Below are 18,119 nucleotides of genomic sequence, written 5' to 3' on the forward strand. Positions count from 1 at the left end.
GGATCACAGAACCCTTTAGGTTGTTCCACATAGACTTCTTCATTCAGGTAGCCATTCAAGAATGCACTCTTCACATCCATTTGGAATAGCTTAAACTTCAGGATGCATGCTACCCCCAACAGCAATCTGATGGACTCAAGCCTAGCCACAGGAGCAAATGTCTCATCAAAATCTACCCCTTCAACTTGAGTGTATCCTTGAGCTACTAGTCTTGCTTTATTTCTAGTAATTACTCCTTTCTCATCAGATTTGTTTTTGTAGATCCACTTGGTACCAATGATGTTGGTCCCTTCAGGTCTTGGAACTAGTTCCCAGACTTCATTCCTTTTGAACTGCTCAAGTTCCTCTTGCATGGCAGTGATCCAGTATTCATCAATCAGGGCTTCTTTCACATTCTTTGGTTCAACCTTGGATACAAAGCAGGAATTTGAGTTTATTCCTCTTGACCTGGTAGTTACACCACTGGTGGGATCCCCTATGATAAGATCCTTAGGGTGGTCTTTCTGAATTCTGATAGATGGCACTTTGGTGGTTACATCTACTTCACATTCAGGAGGAGGTTCCTGTACTTCTTCAGACTTGACTGGACTGTCAGTTGAACTGTCAAGGAATGTTTCAACATCCTCCATGACATCGGTTCCTTCCTCTTTATCATCCACAATAACATTTATGGATTCCATCAGGACATTGGTCCTGTAGTTGAACACTCTGTAGGCTCTGTTGTTAGTGGAGTATCCCAGAAATATACCTTCATCACTTTTGGGATCTAGCTTCCTTCTCTGTTCACGATCTGTGAGAATGTAGCATTTACTTCCAAATATATGAAAGTACTTCACAGTGGGTTTTCTGCCTTTCCATATTTCATATAGAGTGGAGGAGGTTCCTTTTCTCAAGGTGACTCTGTTGTGAACATAGCACGCGGTATTCATTGCTTCAGCCCAGAAGTGCATGGGGAGCTTCTTTGCATGAATCATTGCTCTGGCAGATTCTTGAATAGTTCTATTTTTTCTTTCAACTATTCCATTCTGCTGAGGAGTTATAGGAGAGGAGAACTCATGACTTATTCCTTCAGACGAGCAAAACTCATCAAACTTGGAATTCTTGAACTCCGTACCATGATCACTTCTAATCCGGACCACACAACAGTCCTTTTCCCTTTGAAGTCTTATGCACAGGTCTTTGAAGACATCAAATGTATCTGACTTCTCTCTGATGAAGCTTATCCACGTGTATCTGGAATGGTCATCCACCACCACGTATGCATATTTCTTTCCACCAAGACTTTCAACCTGCATAGGTCCCATTAGGTCCATGTGCAACAGTTCCAGAACTCTGGAGGTTGTGGGATGTCCCAGCTTCGGATGTGACGTCTTGGTTTGCTTGCCCACCTGGCATTCTCCACAGACTCTTCCTTCATCAATCAGAAGCTTTGGAATTCCTCTGACTGCTTCCTTGGATATAATCTTCTTCATTCCCCGTAAGTGGAGATGTCCAAGGCGTCTATGCCACAGCTTCACATCCTGTTCTTCCTTGGCTGAGAAGCATGTTGTGGAAAAGTTAGAGACTTCAGGTTCCCACAGGTAGCAGTTATCTTTGGACCTGGTTCCTCTCATAACTTCCTGATTGTCACCATTTGTCACAATGCATAGCTCCTTAGTAAACTGAACATGAAACCCTTGATCACACAGCTGACTTATGCTGATGAGGTTTGCAGTTAGTCCTCTTACTAACAACACATTATTCAGTTTTGGCACTCCAGAACAGTCCAGTTTGCCCACACCTTTTATTTTTCCTTTAGCACCATCACCAAAGGTCACATAGCTGGTAGTGTGAGGTTGAATATCTACCAGTAGATTTTCCATACCAGTCATATGTCTTGAGCATCCACTGTCAAAGTACCAGTCCTCTCTGGTAGAAGCCCTTAGAGCAGTGTGTGCTATCCTAGCATACCATTGTTGCTTCTTAATGGGAACATATCGCTTATGTGTTTTATGCTTAGGCCTGACATGCGAGGCTTGGTTAGGGAAACCATGAATCCAGTAGCAGAAGGCTTTTATATGACCAAGCCTACCACAGTGGTGACACCTCCACTCCTGGTATTTCCTCTTCTGATGATCATTCATCCTAGTTCCTCGATGTTGAGACATTGGCTTTGACTTCCGCTTGAACTTCTGAACTTTAGCCTTTGGGCGTTTGTGTTCAGTTGAGGATCTTTTCCCAAATCCAAGGCCAGATTTGGTTCCAGACTGTTGTCCCACCTTTAGAATCTCTTCTAAGGTGTCAGTTCCCTTATTCATCATTCTGATGGATTTAGTCATCTGATTCAGCTTGGAAGTCAGCAGGGTTATCTCACCATTTAGACCCTCTATGACAGACAGTTGCTTCTGTCTCTCATCTTCCAGTTCCTTGATGAGTTTCTTTTGCTTTTCTCCTTGTGCACGCACTTCTGCACTGGTGGAACACAGCTTCTTATAGGCTGCAGAAAGTTCATCAAAGGTCAGTTCATCTGCACTTGAGTCATCTTCAGAGGCACAGACACTGGTTAGTGCAGTGACATGTTTGGCAGATTCTCCTTCAGACTCACTTTCAGAGTCTCCTTCAGACCATGTGATAGCTAACCCCTTACTTTGCAATTTGAGGTAAGTAGGGCATTCAGCTCTGACGTGTCCATACCCTTCACAGCCATGACACTGGATTCCCTTGCCGTGATTGAACTTCTCATCAGAAGTTGATCTTTTCTTAATGTCAGACGGGATGTTCTTGACATTGGGTCTACCTCTTTGATCAATCTTCTTCACGAACTTGTTGAACTGTCTCCCAAGCATGGCTAAGGCTTCTGATATACTTTCATCACCTCCAGTATATCCTGCTTCTGACTCCTCTTCAGTATTAGATACAAAAGCTATACTTTTGTTCTTCTTCTCTGCATACTCACCCAAGCCCATTTCAAAGGTTTGGAGGGAACCAATGAGTTCATCCACCTTCATGTTGCAGATGTCCTGCGCCTCCTCTATGGCTGTGACCTTCATAGCAAATCTCTTAGGCAAGGACCTGAGAATCTTTCTTACAAGTTTCTCTTCAGCCATTTTCTCACCTAGTCCACCAGACGTGTTTGCAATTTCAAGAATATTTATGTGAAAGTCATGAATAGTCTCATCCTCTTTCATCCTCAGATTTTCAAACTTGTTGGTCAGCATCTGAAGTTTGGACATCTTCACCTTGGAAGTACCTTCATGAGTTACCTTGAGGGTATCCCAAACTTCCTTAGCTAGTTCACAGTGGTGTACCAGCCTGAAGATGTTCTTGCTGATTCCATTGAACAATGCATTCAAGGCCTTGTAATTTCCAAGAGCTAATGCCTCTTGCTCCTTGTCCCACTCTTCTTCAGGAATCTGCACACTGACTCCATCTTCACCTGTCCTCATTGGATGTTCCCATCCTTTGTTGACAGCTCTCCAGACTTTGCTGTCTAGAGACCTTAAGAAGGCTATCATACGAGGCTTCCAGTCATCATAATTAGAGCCATCCAACATGGGTGGTCTGTTTGAGTGTCCTAAATCCTTGTCCATGGTACTAGAAAGTAACTTCCCTAGATCTCACCCAGAAATTCACAGGCAGGGTGCCTGCTCTGATACCAATTGAAATTCTAGTTATCAGACTTTGGATGTCACACTGGTTGTTATGACATCCAATTCTGCACAGACAGGGATTATGCAGAACTTAACAGTAAGTGCAGTAAATAACACAAGTAATTGTTCACCCAGTTCAGTCCAACATGACCTACGTCTGGGGGCTACCAAGCCAGGGAGGAAATCCACTATCAGTAGTATCAATTCAAAGCTAAACTCACCCGTTTACAACTTATCACTTAATCCCTACCCAATGCAATTTCAATCTTAACCTAAGATCAGAGTTCCTACTCACTCCCCCTCAATCACCTCAGTGATTACTATCTTTAAACAATATTAAAGACAAGTTGAAGTCACACTTCAAACAACTCTTGATTGTGCTTCACAGCTTTAATCAAGATACACAGCACTCACGCTTACAAGCTTTGAGTGACACAACACTTACAACTCAATGAACACCCTATGCCAAAGCTATCATCTACTTGATAATGACTTGGCTTACAAGATACGTCTAATACAAGACTCACAAAAATACAGCAGTGAAGTATGATGGACACACTTAATCTTCACGCCTCAAAATCCCTGAAACTGAATGAAGGAACGCCTTCCTTTTATATTGCAGTATCCTGGGCTTTTGCACCTGTATTCTCCTGAATTTAAGGTCACACAAGTTCCCATAAATTCAACATTTAGGTTACTAACAAATAGGCTATTTGTTAGGTTCATTGAATGTAGATTGGTTGTTGATTTCCTGGTTTTTCTCTAAGCTGTTGACTTCCTGAAGAATAGCCTGAGAAAAAGCTGAAACAGAAAACTGAACAACCTACAATATAGCATATGCTGTCAGGCATGAATGTCACGACATTCAGCTTGACATCAAGGTCCATATGCTGAGTCTGTTTTTCCAGAAAACAGACTGTACAATTTTGCTGACCTGTACATGATCAAAATGACCATACTACAGTGAAAGCTTACATTAATAAATGTCAAAGTGTCCAACTTAACATTTACACAATTGGCCTTAAGTTAGTTCTGTTATTCTTTTGAAGAACAAACTAAGTTACATGCTGAAGTATAGCAGAACACCACTCTGTCTAATCTTCAGCAGCTGCTGTCAATGATGAAAGTCATAACATCCAGTTTGACATTCAGTCAGTAGGCCTTATGCCAGGTCTGGTCTTTCCTTGACAACCAGACTGGAAATAAATACTAAGTTTTAACAGAACTCCTGCTGTTCTATTCCTTAGTATCTGTTGACAGGTATGAATGTCACAGCATCCAGTTTGACATTCAATAAAACTTGTGTTAGCTAGTCCTGCAGTAACTACAATGTAGTCACACCTACATGTCATGACATCAGTCAAGACATTAGTAACCATCTAGTGTTTTACCATATAATGCAGCCAATTAAACACCTACAAGCAGTTGAAGTTTTTTTAACAAAAAATCCGGTGCCTTTTTTACTTGCCGATTTCTACCATGCCTTACATACAAGACATGAGAAGAAAAGAGGTACCTTCCTTTGTTGCGCTCCTATGCTACATCTTTGGATGAGGGCACGCATGCCTCAAAATGGACCCTTCGCCGAAAACAAACTGACATGGCCACAAAGGTTCGCATCTCTCTCTGCCAACTCAATCCTATGGTACAAGAGGGAATGGGATATAAAGGATGTCATCGCAAGATGTGGAGAGTTCTCTAACGTACCCTTGATAGGAACACAAGGTTGCATCAACTACAACCCTGCTATACTCAAGAGACAACTAGGGTACGCCATGACTAGTCCCCCCGAGGAAAGAGATTCCATTCCATTTGTCATCAATACCGTGGATCCGCTTGATTCGAACGTGAAAAGAGTGAGAAAAGCTTGGACAAGCATAGTCCGTATTAGCCATGAATAGGGTAAGAAAAATATCCTAGCCAAGGAACCCTACTATGTGTGGGTAAAAGAGAGGGCTAGGGTGGTTAAAATGCCGTTTCTGTTTGATCCTTCTTCATTCCCTTTGATGCCTGAGCCCGAGCCTATCCTACAAGAGGACATGGACACACTTACCAGCCAAATCAAAGAGCTCGAGTTGGAAAACACTCAACTACGAGTCGAACTCAATCGCGCCAAGGAACGTAACCACGTCTTGGAGGATAAGGGTAAGCAAGTCTGCGAAAAATTTAAGGATAGCAAGAAAAGGCTCCGATTAGCCGAGGGACAAAGAGTTTGGGTTGGTGGAGCTTTACAAGGAGCTAATTCTGAGCTAGATTTCCGCAACGAGGAGTTGGATCGAGCATCCCGAATCATCAAGGACCTTGAAAATACTGTCGAGAGGTCTAATGCCATGAAGAAAGAAGCAAGGGAAGATTACGAGGCCCAAATTCTCGAACTAAGGACCACTCTAAAAGAGCATAAGGATTTGCTAGCCAAGGAGCAACTAGAGAAAGAAAAGATTCATCGAAGCTTCATGCGTGAGCAGTTCAACCTTGGACGAGCTTGCGAGCAAATCAAGAACTTGAAGAGGGGAATCTATGACCAAGCCTATGTAGAATTGCAAAACAACTGCAGACATTGGGAAAAGCGTTGCTATGAATTCGAAGCTGCCATTGTTCAAAGGGACGAAATCATCCATAATCTCCAAGTCCTTTACGAAGAATGGAGGGACAAGTACACCAACATGACCGTGTTAACCAACTATGCCCTTCAAGACTTTCCTGACAAGTTGAAGGAGGCAGATCTGATCATGTGCCCAGATAATACCCCTAAAGGGGTCTACCACTTCGTCAAGTTCTGCAAAAGAACAATGGCCGAACTCATCACCGACATTGAGGCTCTCCGCAAGTCTCAAGGGGTCACTTTTAGGGTGGATATCTAGTTGGTTTATTTACTTCGATTACTTGTATTTTGCAACTTCTATGTATTGTTGTCTATTTTCCCTTCAAAGGATGAATGAAAGTTGCGATTTTTCTCTATTGTGTTTTCCTATTTCATGATTGTGAACGAGAATCGTCAAGTAGTTGTTGCAATGAATAAACATGAATAACTAAAAAGAGTTTTGCTTTAACAAGAAAAATTCGTGCATCATATGCATCTTTCGAAACACAAAAACATAAAAAACTCATCCATCCACCCTTTTTTTTCCTTCCAGAACCACTCTCCAAAGCTGACTTTTCGGTACGATACACGAGGACGTCGACAAGCTGTCATGGAGCAACTTCAAGAGAACCAAGTTGTCCTTCAGGAAGAAGTATCCCAAATGCGGTCCCAAATGCGGCAATTGATGGAGACTATTCAAGCAGTCGCAAGAGGTCAGGAGATTATGGCAAAAATGCAAGAAGAAATGAACCAACGTGCCAGTACTACCAATCCTCCTACTCCTCGAACGGTCGAGAATCCGACTCCAGTTCCTCAAGTTGATCCTCCAATCAACATTAATGCACCCGGCGGTGTTCCAAACGACAATCCTCGTCCTCATGCTCTTGAGACAGACGACCAACTTGATGCATTCTTCATCCCAAGGGACGCTTCTCAAGATGACGCCTTCGGTTCCGCAACCAACAAGGTGGAAAGGAAGGTAAAGGCTATCGAGGAAAAGCTCAAGGCAATGGGGAGCACTGACATTTTGGGCCTCGATGCGGCAGAAATGTGCTTAGTACCTGGGGTCATCATTCCGGCCAAGTTCAAAGTTCCGGACTTTGAAAAATATAAGGGAAATAGCGACCCTAGGACACACATTAGGGCATACTGCCGAAAGATGGCTGCCTATTCCAGCGATGATCAACTTCTAATGCATTTTTTCCAGGATTCCCTCAGTGGGGCATCTTTGGATTGGTACATGCAACTCGAGGGCAACCATATTCACACCTGGAGGGAAATGGCTGAGGCATTCCTCAAGCACTATCAGTACAACACTGATATGGCACCTAATCGCACGCAGTTGCAAAATTTGACTCAGAGGTCTGAGGAGTCCTTCAAAGAGTATGCCCAGCGGTGGAGGGAATTAGCTGCTAGGGTACAACCCCCATTGCTAGAAAGAGAACTGGTAGACATGTTTATGGGAAACTTGCAAGGTCCATACCTTGATAGAATGGTAGGGAGCACCTCTTCAGGCTTTTCCGACCTGGTCTTAGTCGGTGAAAGGATAGAAAATATGATTAAAATGGGAAAGATCCAGAACTCTGCCAGTACTTCTAGTGCATCAAAGAAACCTTTTGTTCCCTATGGTAAAAAACGAGAAGGCGAGACCAATGCTGCCTCCATCATTCGAACAAGAAATCCCACTTATCCACAAGTGGCTGCCATAGCTCCCGTCCAACCAAGTCAACAACAACCATTGGCAATTCCTGTTCAAACTCAACAACAACAATGGTATCAACAACAACCGTAACATCAGCAACCACAATATCAACAACAACAAAGGATGCGAAGGCCCGAGAGAAGATTTGACCCAGTTCCCATGCCTTATAGCCACATGCTACCATATTTATTGAGGGGATCACTTGTGCAACTAAGGGAGTTAGGACCCCCACCAGCGGTTCTTCCTCCCGGTTATGATGCAAATGCCCGTTGTGAATTTCATTCTGGCGCTCCCGGGCATTCGATCGAGAATTGTAAAGCATTAAAGTACAAGGTTCAAGATCTTATTGACTCTAAGGCAATCACGTTCGCCCCCAAGAGGCCGAATGTGAATAATAACCCGATGCCCCCTCACAACAATGCATCGGTGAATATGATGGAAGCTGACAATGGAAGGAGATTGATGTCATGTGTGGACGAGTTAAAAACACCACTCATCGAGATCAAGAATGCTTTGATGAAGAATAATACCTTTCCCATCTGTGGTAATGACTGTGAACATTGTCTGATTAACCCGCAACAATGTAGAACATTGAAGCCTGTCATACAACAATTAATGAACCAGGGGATCTTGGTGGTAGACTGCCCATCCACAAACGAAGATGTGTCTACCCTCGAGATACCATACGACGAAGTCCCTCCTCTGCAAATTCCATATGAGTTCTCTCAGTTAACTCTGTCGACAAATCCTATTACTCCAATCATAATAACAGTTCCCACACCATTCCCATATGTTGACACCAAGGCAGTCCCTTGGATGTATGACACCTCAGTCTACATTCATGGTCAGAAGATTCAAGAAGAACCATTGAAGTCTAGCGACCCAATGATCAATATCACAGGCACTAGTGGAGTCACAAGAAGTGGAAGGATATTTGCACCGACACCCACTCCAATTGGAACTATCAATCCTTCAACTTCAGACAAAGGCAAACAAATTGATGGCGCTCAGCAAAGACAAGACCCCGTACCTTCAAGTGAAGTAGACGAGTTCTTACGCATCATCAAGAAGAGCGATTATCGAGTAGTTGATCAGCTTAACCAGACACCCTCTAAGATCTCAATGTTGTCTCTATTGATGTGCTCAGAGGCCCATAGGGAGGCTTTGGTAAAGTTTCTGAGGACAGCTCACGTACCGCAAGAGATATCTGTTTGTCAGTTTGAAGGAGTAGTTAACAACATCGCTACTAGCTTAAGCTTAGGTTTCAGTGATGAAGAGCTTCCCGCCGAGGGGAGGAATCATAACAAGGCTCTCCATATTTCCATTGAGTGTGTGGACACAGTCCTATCAAGAGTTTTGGTAGACACTGGGTCTTCCCTCAATGTGATGCCTAAGAGTTCCTTTGCTAAACTAACTATTGAAGGACTCGTAATGAAGCCGAGTGAGCTTATAGTAAGAGCATTTGATGGGACTAGAAGGACTGTAATCGGTGAGGTGAATTTGCATATGAAGATTGGTCCCTATATTTTCCTTATCACTTTCTTCGTAATGGATATCTATCCAGCCTACAGCTGTCTGCTTGGGAGGCCTTGGATCCATTCAGCTGGTGCAGTCACTTCAACACTCCACCAAAAATTGAAATTCTTAGCTGATGATAAGCTAGTTGTTGTCGAGGGTGAGGAGGACATTATGGTAAGTCACCTCGCATCTTTCCGATACGTTGAAGGAGAAGGGGAGATAAGAGAAGTCCCATTCCAATCATTCGAAGTTATCAATGTTGAAATGGTTTGCCCAGCAAGGGATGAATCAAAAGATGCCGAATCTCCCATGGCATCTCTTAAAGATGCCCTGACAATTATAAAGGATGGACACCCCCAAGGATGGGGAAGATTGCTTGAACTCCCTGCCAATAAGGACCGCACCGGTTTGGGATACAACTCCCAGAATTTGAAGAAGCCCGCGCCGATCGCTACAAGGGGATCAGTGCTCCCGCTGTCCGACAACTTCTCAAGTGCTGGTTACCTGGATGACAACCGTATTTGTGCCGTGGAAGAAGAAGAAAAAGAAGAAGAAGAAGATGATGGCTTGATCTTCACAAAGACTGATGGAAATGGTGGCACCAAATGGACCGAGTTTGAAATACCTAAAGTGACCTTGATCGAAATGTAATTCCCAATGTTGTTTTCCTTCCTTTTTATCAAAAGAACCCATGTCAAGCCCAAGGCATGGGGGAATCATTTGTAGGGCCTCATCAAATTTCCTTATTAATCATTAATGAAAAAGGGTTCATGTTCGCAATCAATTTTGAGATCCTTGTCTTTCATTTTTTCATTTCACTTTTTTAAAATGACATTTTTCTTTTAAAAAAAATAATAATAAAAAAATTCTTTTCAAATCATCCTTTCTTTCATACCAATAAAAGCGTGAACCTTAAATCATGCAGATCATCCTCGACAACCATCAATGACAATTCTGCTACAGTCTCATACGACTTTGACAACCCGATTAATCAAGCTGATGAAGAGTGTGAGGAAGAGGCCGAACTCCCAGAAGAATTGGCAAGGCCGCTCAAGCAAGAGGAAAAAGTCATCCAGCCGCACGAAGAATCAGTGGAAGTGATTAACCTTGGGACAGATGAGGAAGCGAAAGAAGTCCGAGTCGGCTCCGCTCAACAAGACGAGGTGAAGACAAAATTGATTGAGCTCTTGAAGGAATACAAAGATGTGTTTGCATGGTCATACCAAGATATGCCCGGCCTCGATACTGACATTGTGGTCCATCATCTACCCCTTAAAGAAGAATGTTCTCCAGTAAAGCAAAAACTACGAAGAACCCGTCCCGACATGGCTATGAAAATCAAGGAGGAGGTACAAAAGCAGCTCAACACCGGCTTCCTAGCGGTCTCCAATTATCCTCAATGGATAGCTAACATTGTGCCTGTACCTAAGAAGGATGGCAAAGTAAGGATGTGCATAGATTACAGAAATCTAAATAGAGCAAGTCCCAAAGATGACTTTCCACTTCCACACATTGACGTGCTAGTAGATAATACCGCCCAGTTCTCTGTTTTCTCTTTTATGGATGGTTTCTCCGGTTATAACCAGATCCGCATGGCTCAAGAAGATATGGAGAAAACCACTTTCATAACACCATGGGGGCACCTTCTGCTACAAGGTGATGCCTTTTGGATTGAAGAACGCCGGCGCCACATACCAACGAGCCATGGTCACTCTCTTTCACGATATGATTCATAAAGAGATTGAGGTCTACGTCGACGACATGATAGCCAAGTCTCAAACCGAAGAAGAACACCTTGTCAATCTAGAAAAGTTGTTTGAGAGGCTGAGGAAATTCAAATTGAGGCTTAATCCCAACAAATGCACATTTGGGGTAAGATCCGGAAAATTGTTAGGTTTTATCGTCAGTCAACGTGGCATAGAAGTAGATCCCGAGAAAGTAAAAGCCATACAAGCTATGCCTGCACCCAAAACCGAGAAGGAAGTCCGAGGATTCCTAGGTAGATTGAACTACATTGCTAGGTTCATATCTCACCTCACTGCCACTTGTGATCCAATCTTCAAACTTCTTCGAAAGGATCAAGCCATCATTTGGAACGATGACTGCCAAGACGCATTTGAGAAAATAAAGGAATATTTGCAAGAGCCTCCCGTGTTGATGCCTCCTGTACCTGGTAGACCATTAATCATGTATCTCACCGTTCTTGAAGGATCAATGGGTTGTGTCCTCGGCCAACATGACGAGACTGGTAGAAAAGAGCATGCAATATACTATTTGAGCAAGTTCACTGATTGCGAGAGTAGGTATTCGATGCTTGAAAAGACTTGTTGCGCACTAGCATGGGTTGCCAAACGTTTAAGACAATACATGCTCACTCATACGACATTGTTGATCTCTAAGATGGATCCTGTCAAATACATCTTCGAGAAGCCGGCTCTAACTGATAGAGTAGCCCGATGGCAAATGGCTCTGACCGAGTACGATATCCAACATGTCACTCAAAAGGCCATCAAAGGGAGTGTATTATCTGATTATCTTGCACAACAACCCTTGGAGGACTATCAGTCTATGCGTTTCGAATTCCCCGACGAGGATATCATGTTGATTAGGGATTGCAACATCCCCGGTCCCGAGGAAGGACCCGAGCCTGGATCCCGATGGACCATGGTTTTTGATGGAGCTTCTAACGCTCATGGTAATGGCATTGGGGCAGTAATCACTTCTCCAACTAATTTCCACCTCCCCTTCACTGCCCGATTATGTTTTGAATGTACAAACAATATGGCCGAATACGAGGCTTGTATCTTTGGTATTGAAGCTGCTATCGATCTTAGAATCAAAATCCTGGAAGTTTATGGGGACTCAGCCTTGGTAATCAGCCAAGTCAAAGGAGATTGGGATACTAGAGACCATAAGCTCATTCCTTACAAAGAGCATGTCTTGAAACTAGTCCCCTATTTTGATGAAATTACATTCCACCACATCCCTCGAGAAGAGAATCAGCTAGCTGACGCTTTGGCGACTTTGGCATCCATGTTTAAAGTTAAGTGGAAGAACGAAGCGCCATCCTTTCACCTGAACTACTTGGACGAACCTGCTTACTGTCTGGCAGCGGAAGACGAAGCTGACGGTCATCCTTGGTTCCATGACATCATGAAATTCTTAGAGAACCAAGAGTATCCTGCGGACGCGTCTATCACCGACAAGAAGTATCTTCGAAAACTGTCATCCAAATTTTTCTTAAGTGGAGGGGTATTATACAAGAGAAATTATGATTCTGTTTTGCTTAGATGTGTGAACAAGCAAGAAGCAAACCAGATTATAATGGAAATTCATGAAGGATCCTTTGGGACGCATGCCAGTGGGAGTACTATGGTGAAGAAAATCTTAAGGGCCGGATATTACTGGATGACTATGGAGATTGACTGTCATCGCCACGTCCAAACCTGCCATAAGTGCCAGATCTATGCTGATAAGATCCATGTGTCGCCAACGCCTCTCAACGTCCTAACATCACCTTGGCCTTTCGCCATGTGGGGCATTGACGTGATCGGACGCATAGAGCCAACTGCCTCGAACGGACACCGCTTCATCCTTGTAGCCATTGACTATTTCACAAAGTGGGTAGAAGCAGCCTCGTACGCCAACGTTACCAGACAAGTGGTGGCCCGATTCCTCAGGAAAGAAATCATCTGCCGTTATGGGGTCCCCAGCAAGATCATTACTGATAATGGATCTAACCTCAATAATAAAATGATGAAAGAGTTATGCCAAAATTTCAAGATCGACCACCACAACTCATCGCCTTATAGGCCTAAGATGAATGGCGCTGTTGAGGCAGCTAACAAAAATATCAAAAAGATCGTGCAAAAGATGGTGGAGACCTACAAAGATTGGCACGAAATGCTCCCATTCGCATTACACGGCTATCGTACTTCCGTACGCACTTCCACTGGGGCAACTCCCTTCTCCCTTGTGTACGGCATGGATGCGGTCTTACCGGTCGAAGTAGAGATTCCTTCCTTAAGGATTTTGACAGATGTTAAGCTTGATGAGTCTGAGTGGGTACAAGCTCGATTTGACCAACTAAACCTCATTGATGAGAAGCGCTTAGCAGCCATCTGCCATGGCCAACTTTATCAAAAGCGCATCAAGAGAGCACATGACAAAAAGGTTTTCCCCCGCAGCCTAAAGGCCGGAGACCTCGTATTGAAGAAGATTCTTCCAATCCATACTGGCCCAAGGGGAAAATGGACGCCAAACTACGAAGGTCCGTATGTTGTAAGAAAGGTCTTCTCTGGAGGAGCCTTGATCCTTGCAACTATGGATGGTGAAGATCTTCCATCCCCGGTGAATGCGGATGCAGTCAAAAAATACTATGCTTAAAAAAAATATATATAGCCTGATATGTTGAAAACCCGAAAGGGCAACTTATGCAAAAATGGGTATCCCGGTAGACTGAAAACCCGAAAGGGCGGTCTAGGCAAAAATTAGGGATTTAATAGGAGCAAGAGGCTGCATCCCGTAAGGAATCCTTCTTCATTCCTTGGCAGGTCAATTATGTGGGTCCCAAGCAAACCAATCCTATCACCCTCCTTCAAAAAAGCAAGATCAAAGGACGACCAAAGGCATGAAGACTATAGCAGAGTTAGAATCTGGTGGAAACTCGAGATGTTTCATTGCCATTACAATTATCATTTTCTTTTCGCAATCACCTCTTTTAGGAATTGCTTTCCTTTGTACAAAAATTCCCTACTTATGGAATCACTTGTCAATAAAAATCAAGTTCCCTCACATATGTTCCATATTTTTACTTTTCCTACTTTGTCTGCGAAATATGACCTTTCTCTAAATAAAATTACATGGGAAATTTTCGATTAAAAGACCTTTTTTCAAAAAAAACTATAAGGAAGACAATATCGAATTATATTCTTTCTAGAATTTTGCTAAAGGTAGTCAAAACACATTTCCAACTCAAGGGTGCCACATAGTTCTTTGGACTAAGCCGATCATTTCTCCCCCCAATGGGAATTCTCAAACATTACATTCAGCGTCTGCTTAGACGTCGAACTTCAATTTCTCGAGTATCGGAAAGTCAGTACGATTCACCCAATCACCCTTTTTAAGCCCAATCACCATTGGCATTCCCTAAACACACTCCTCCGCAAAGCCCAAACATGTTTGGCATAACTTGCAGACCATGCATTTCATATATTCCCCATGAAAGCCCAAGCATGCATTGGCACACATAACATCACATCATGAGTATCTCCTTAACTTACTCAAATTAACTCGTCAAAGTTCGGAATTTCCCAACCGTTGTTAGGAATTTTCCCCAATAAACTCTTTTCCGTCAATCCTTTGACGAAGACAAATTACCCTTCCGTCAACCCTTGGACGATGTCAAACTCTTTTCCGTCAACCCTTTGACAAAGACAAATTACTCCTTTCCGTCAACCCTTTGACGAAGACAAATTACTCTTTTTCGTCAACCCTTTGACGAAGACAAATTGCTCTTTTCCATCAACCCTTTGACGAAGACAAATTACCCTTCCGTCAACCCTTTGACGAAGACAAATTACTCTTTTCCGTCAACCCTTTGACGAAGACAAATTACCTTTCCGTCAACCCTTTGACGAAGACAAATTACCTTTCCGTCAACCCTTTGACGATGACAAAAATTTTCCATCAGCTCTCTGATGACGACATTTTACAACAGTTTCTTTCCGTCAACCCTTTGACGAAGACAAATTACTCTTTTCCGTCAACCCTTTGACGAAGACAAATTACCTTTCCGTCAACCCTTTGACGAAGACAAATTACCTTTCCGTCAACCCTTTGACGATGACAAAAAATTTCCATCAGCCCTCTGATGACGACATTTTACAACAGTTTCTTTCCGTCAACCCTTTGACGAAGACAAATTACCTTCCTATCAATCCTTTGACAATGACAAACTCTTTTCCGTCAACCTTTTGACGAAGACAAATTACCTTTCCATCAACCCTTTAATGATGACACCCTTTTCCATCAACCATTTGATGATGATCCCTCATTGGAAACAAAAATCCCTTATAAAAATCCAAATACCCAGTTGCAGTCCCACATGCATTGCATGCATCACTTCATGCATGATTTTCCCTCCAAAATGAAAAGTTCCACTAAAGCCCCATCATATTTGGCACAATCTATAGACCGTGCATTTGCATACCCCAGCAGCCCGAGCATACTTCGGTATTCTGCGTACATCATAACATACATTGCATATCATACACATCATGACATAACCATCATACATCTGACCCATGTCCTCCCCACATGATACCATAAACTATCCTCAACAGATGATTTCATATCAAATTTATTTTCCACCACATGAACAATCTTCACAAATACCCATCACTTCATATCACATTCATTTCATTGCCAGCAGGTTGAATTTCTAGATATTTTTATTTATTTAATCCTCTCTTAACTTGGATGTGTGGAAGCCGTTGCTATCTAAACATTCAGGTTCGAGCAGATTAAATAGGGGCAGCTGTCATACCCCGAAATTCACCCTACTCCGATACAACTTTCATCTGATCCATGGCCCTACTGCACATGCATGCTTTCATTATCTCCTCATCATAATTATATTAACTTTCATAACCAAATACATATTGCATGGGATCAAGGCATGATTTAAAAAAAAAAATTTAAAAAAAAAAATTTTAAAAAAAAAAAAAAAAAAAAAAAAAAAGAGGAAAAGGGGGGAAACCGGATTTTGCCTCCCACACTCCAAAAAAAAGAGCTTTTTTTGCACAAAGGGTATTTGGTTCCCCCCATTTTCCCACTAACTTTCCCTATAAATAGATGCACCATTTCCCTTCATTTTTCATGCTTTCTAGCCCCCAAAATTGATGAAAAAATATCATTCAACCTCTCTTCTCCAAACCTAAATCAAAACCCAAAAAAACTTTTCCCTCCCAAAAGTCACCACTACCAACTTTTTTCCATTTCACATTTTTTTCCTCAAAGTTTCTCACTCTCTAACACTCATAACCCAACCCTTTTACTAAGCTTTCACCACAAATATTTTCATCCCAAACCCCTTACTTCACATTCAAGTTCAACACCATTTCTACCTAGCTTTTTTCATATTTTGTGGGTAATGATTTTAACTTAAACTTTTTAACTTTTTGTTCCTTTTTTTTTATTAAAAATGATTGTTTGTTCTTGGTTGGTCTTTTGAGATGGTTTAGATTCAAGCTTGCAAAAAAAGATTGACTTTGGTTTACTCACCCTTTTTTAAAGATTTTTTACTCTTACTATCCTTTTTCACCTTTTTGTGGTTGCTTTGTGTATGTTATCATTTTCTTTTATTATGGACTTGTTGTTGTGTTTGTTTGGTTGATGAGGTCTATTAGATCTTGACCATGGTTGTTTAGAGTTGATTAAATCTTCAATGTTTCAAACCTATCTATGGTTGATCAATAGATCATTCATGATACTTTGAGGCATTGATAGATTGCCTCTATTTTAACCATATTTGGATCATTTGATGCATAGATGAAACCATGTCTTTACATTAACTTCCTAATCCATTTGCTTATTGTTACTAACTACTAATTACTAACTCCTAACATTTATATTATTGCACTTTATTTTTTTATTTTATTTTTTTCTTTTGATCACTTTACTTCAAGTATTTTATGTTTATGTTTATTGTTATCTAACTATATCATCTACATTATGCTAATTTATTTACTACCTTATTATCTTGTTAAATAAAAGAGGAATAAAAATAAAAGAAAGAGAACAAATCACTTTTATTTATTTTTTTAATACTAATAGATGAACTTAAGGTTGCATAACTTTCTTTGTTACAAATCTATTGTTAGTTGATTTTTTAATCATCTTCAATACTTTGTATCAATGATAAGCTATCCCTTAATGTGTCATATTTAAAGTCTTTTTGGCATAAGAAAATAGTCTTAAAAAATATTCATTTTTGTACATATTACTAACCACTAATTTTACTTCATTAATTTTGTTTGCTGTTAACCTTTGTTATTGAGATTTTGGTATTATTGACTTATATTTGTTTTATATCATTTATATTCACTAACCATTATTATTGTGATATTGTTTCTTTTTCTTGTAATTTACTTTTATGTCATTACCTTGTAATTTATATTAAAGTACTCATCATCATCATCATTGTACAAATTCATCATGCATGTTTATTTACTTGTTATTTATTTTATTATCATCAAACATTAAAAACAACAAAAACATGATAAAATGATAAGACAAAAATATTCGTTCCACTCTTAATCAACTTGGACCTAGAGAATTTCATTTTAGGACCCTTGCTTGGAGGTCTTTCCCTTATCTTTGTGATACTTTGTAAATGTTGGATTTTATTTGTAACTTACATTCATGTTGTAAGAATGACATCATGGCACTACCTTAGGGGGACATGTTTGTAAGACCATTATCCTTTGTTTAGCTTAGGTCACTGTTGCACACAAAAGGCTTTCTCTTGGGCTACCTTACAATGAGACTTTTTAATTTCTTGTTGGTTACTTTGCATTCATGTTGCATAAGCCAAATTTCATAATCAAAAATAAAATAAACCCTTGATTCAACGTCAAGTGGCATTTTCTTAGCCAAATTCAAAAAATACTTAATAATTACGATTATT

The 18,119-nt window shown here is 41.3% G+C and overlaps 3 protein-coding genes across 3 annotated transcripts; all 3 read left to right on the plus strand.

Moving 5' to 3' along the window:
* The first annotated feature begins 5,599 nt into the window (after positions 1–5,599).
* On the plus strand, positions 5,600–6,490 carry LOC127131371 (uncharacterized). The gene has a single exon (XM_051060298.1). It carries the CDS (start codon positions 5,600–5,602, stop codon positions 6,488–6,490), a length of 891 nt encoding a protein of 296 aa, XP_050916255.1.
* Positions 6,491–6,820: 330 nt separating this feature from the next.
* Positions 6,821–8,002, plus strand: LOC127131373 (uncharacterized). The gene has a single exon (XM_051060299.1). The coding sequence runs from the start codon at positions 6,821–6,823 to the stop codon at positions 8,000–8,002; it is 1,182 nt and encodes a 393-aa protein (XP_050916256.1).
* An 84-nt stretch (positions 8,003–8,086) lies between these two features.
* On the plus strand, positions 8,087–10,081 carry LOC127131374 (uncharacterized). The gene is made up of 2 exons (XM_051060300.1): positions 8,087–9,173; positions 9,255–10,081. Exons 1-2 carry the CDS (start codon positions 8,087–8,089, stop codon positions 10,079–10,081), a joined length of 1,914 nt encoding a protein of 637 aa, XP_050916257.1.
* The last annotated feature ends 8,038 nt before the right edge of the window (positions 10,082–18,119 follow it).

This window comes from Lathyrus oleraceus, chromosome 3, assembly GCF_024323335.1.
Source record: "Lathyrus oleraceus cultivar Zhongwan6 chromosome 3, CAAS_Psat_ZW6_1.0, whole genome shotgun sequence".
Lineage (NCBI taxonomy): Eukaryota > Viridiplantae > Streptophyta > Magnoliopsida > Fabales > Fabaceae > Lathyrus > Lathyrus oleraceus.

Coding starts and splice junctions, on each gene's coding strand:
- LOC127131374 (XM_051060300.1), top strand. CDS start 8,087: ATGCTACCATATTTATTGAGGGGATCACTTGTGCAACTAAGGGAGTTA. Junction 9,174..9,254: donor CGCTACTAGCTTAAGCTTAG/GTTTCAGTGATG, acceptor GTGTGGACACAG/TCCTATCAAGAGTTTTGGTA.
- LOC127131373 (XM_051060299.1), top strand. CDS start 6,821: ATGGAGCAACTTCAAGAGAACCAAGTTGTCCTTCAGGAAGAAGTATCC.
- LOC127131371 (XM_051060298.1), top strand. CDS start 5,600: ATGCCGTTTCTGTTTGATCCTTCTTCATTCCCTTTGATGCCTGAGCCC.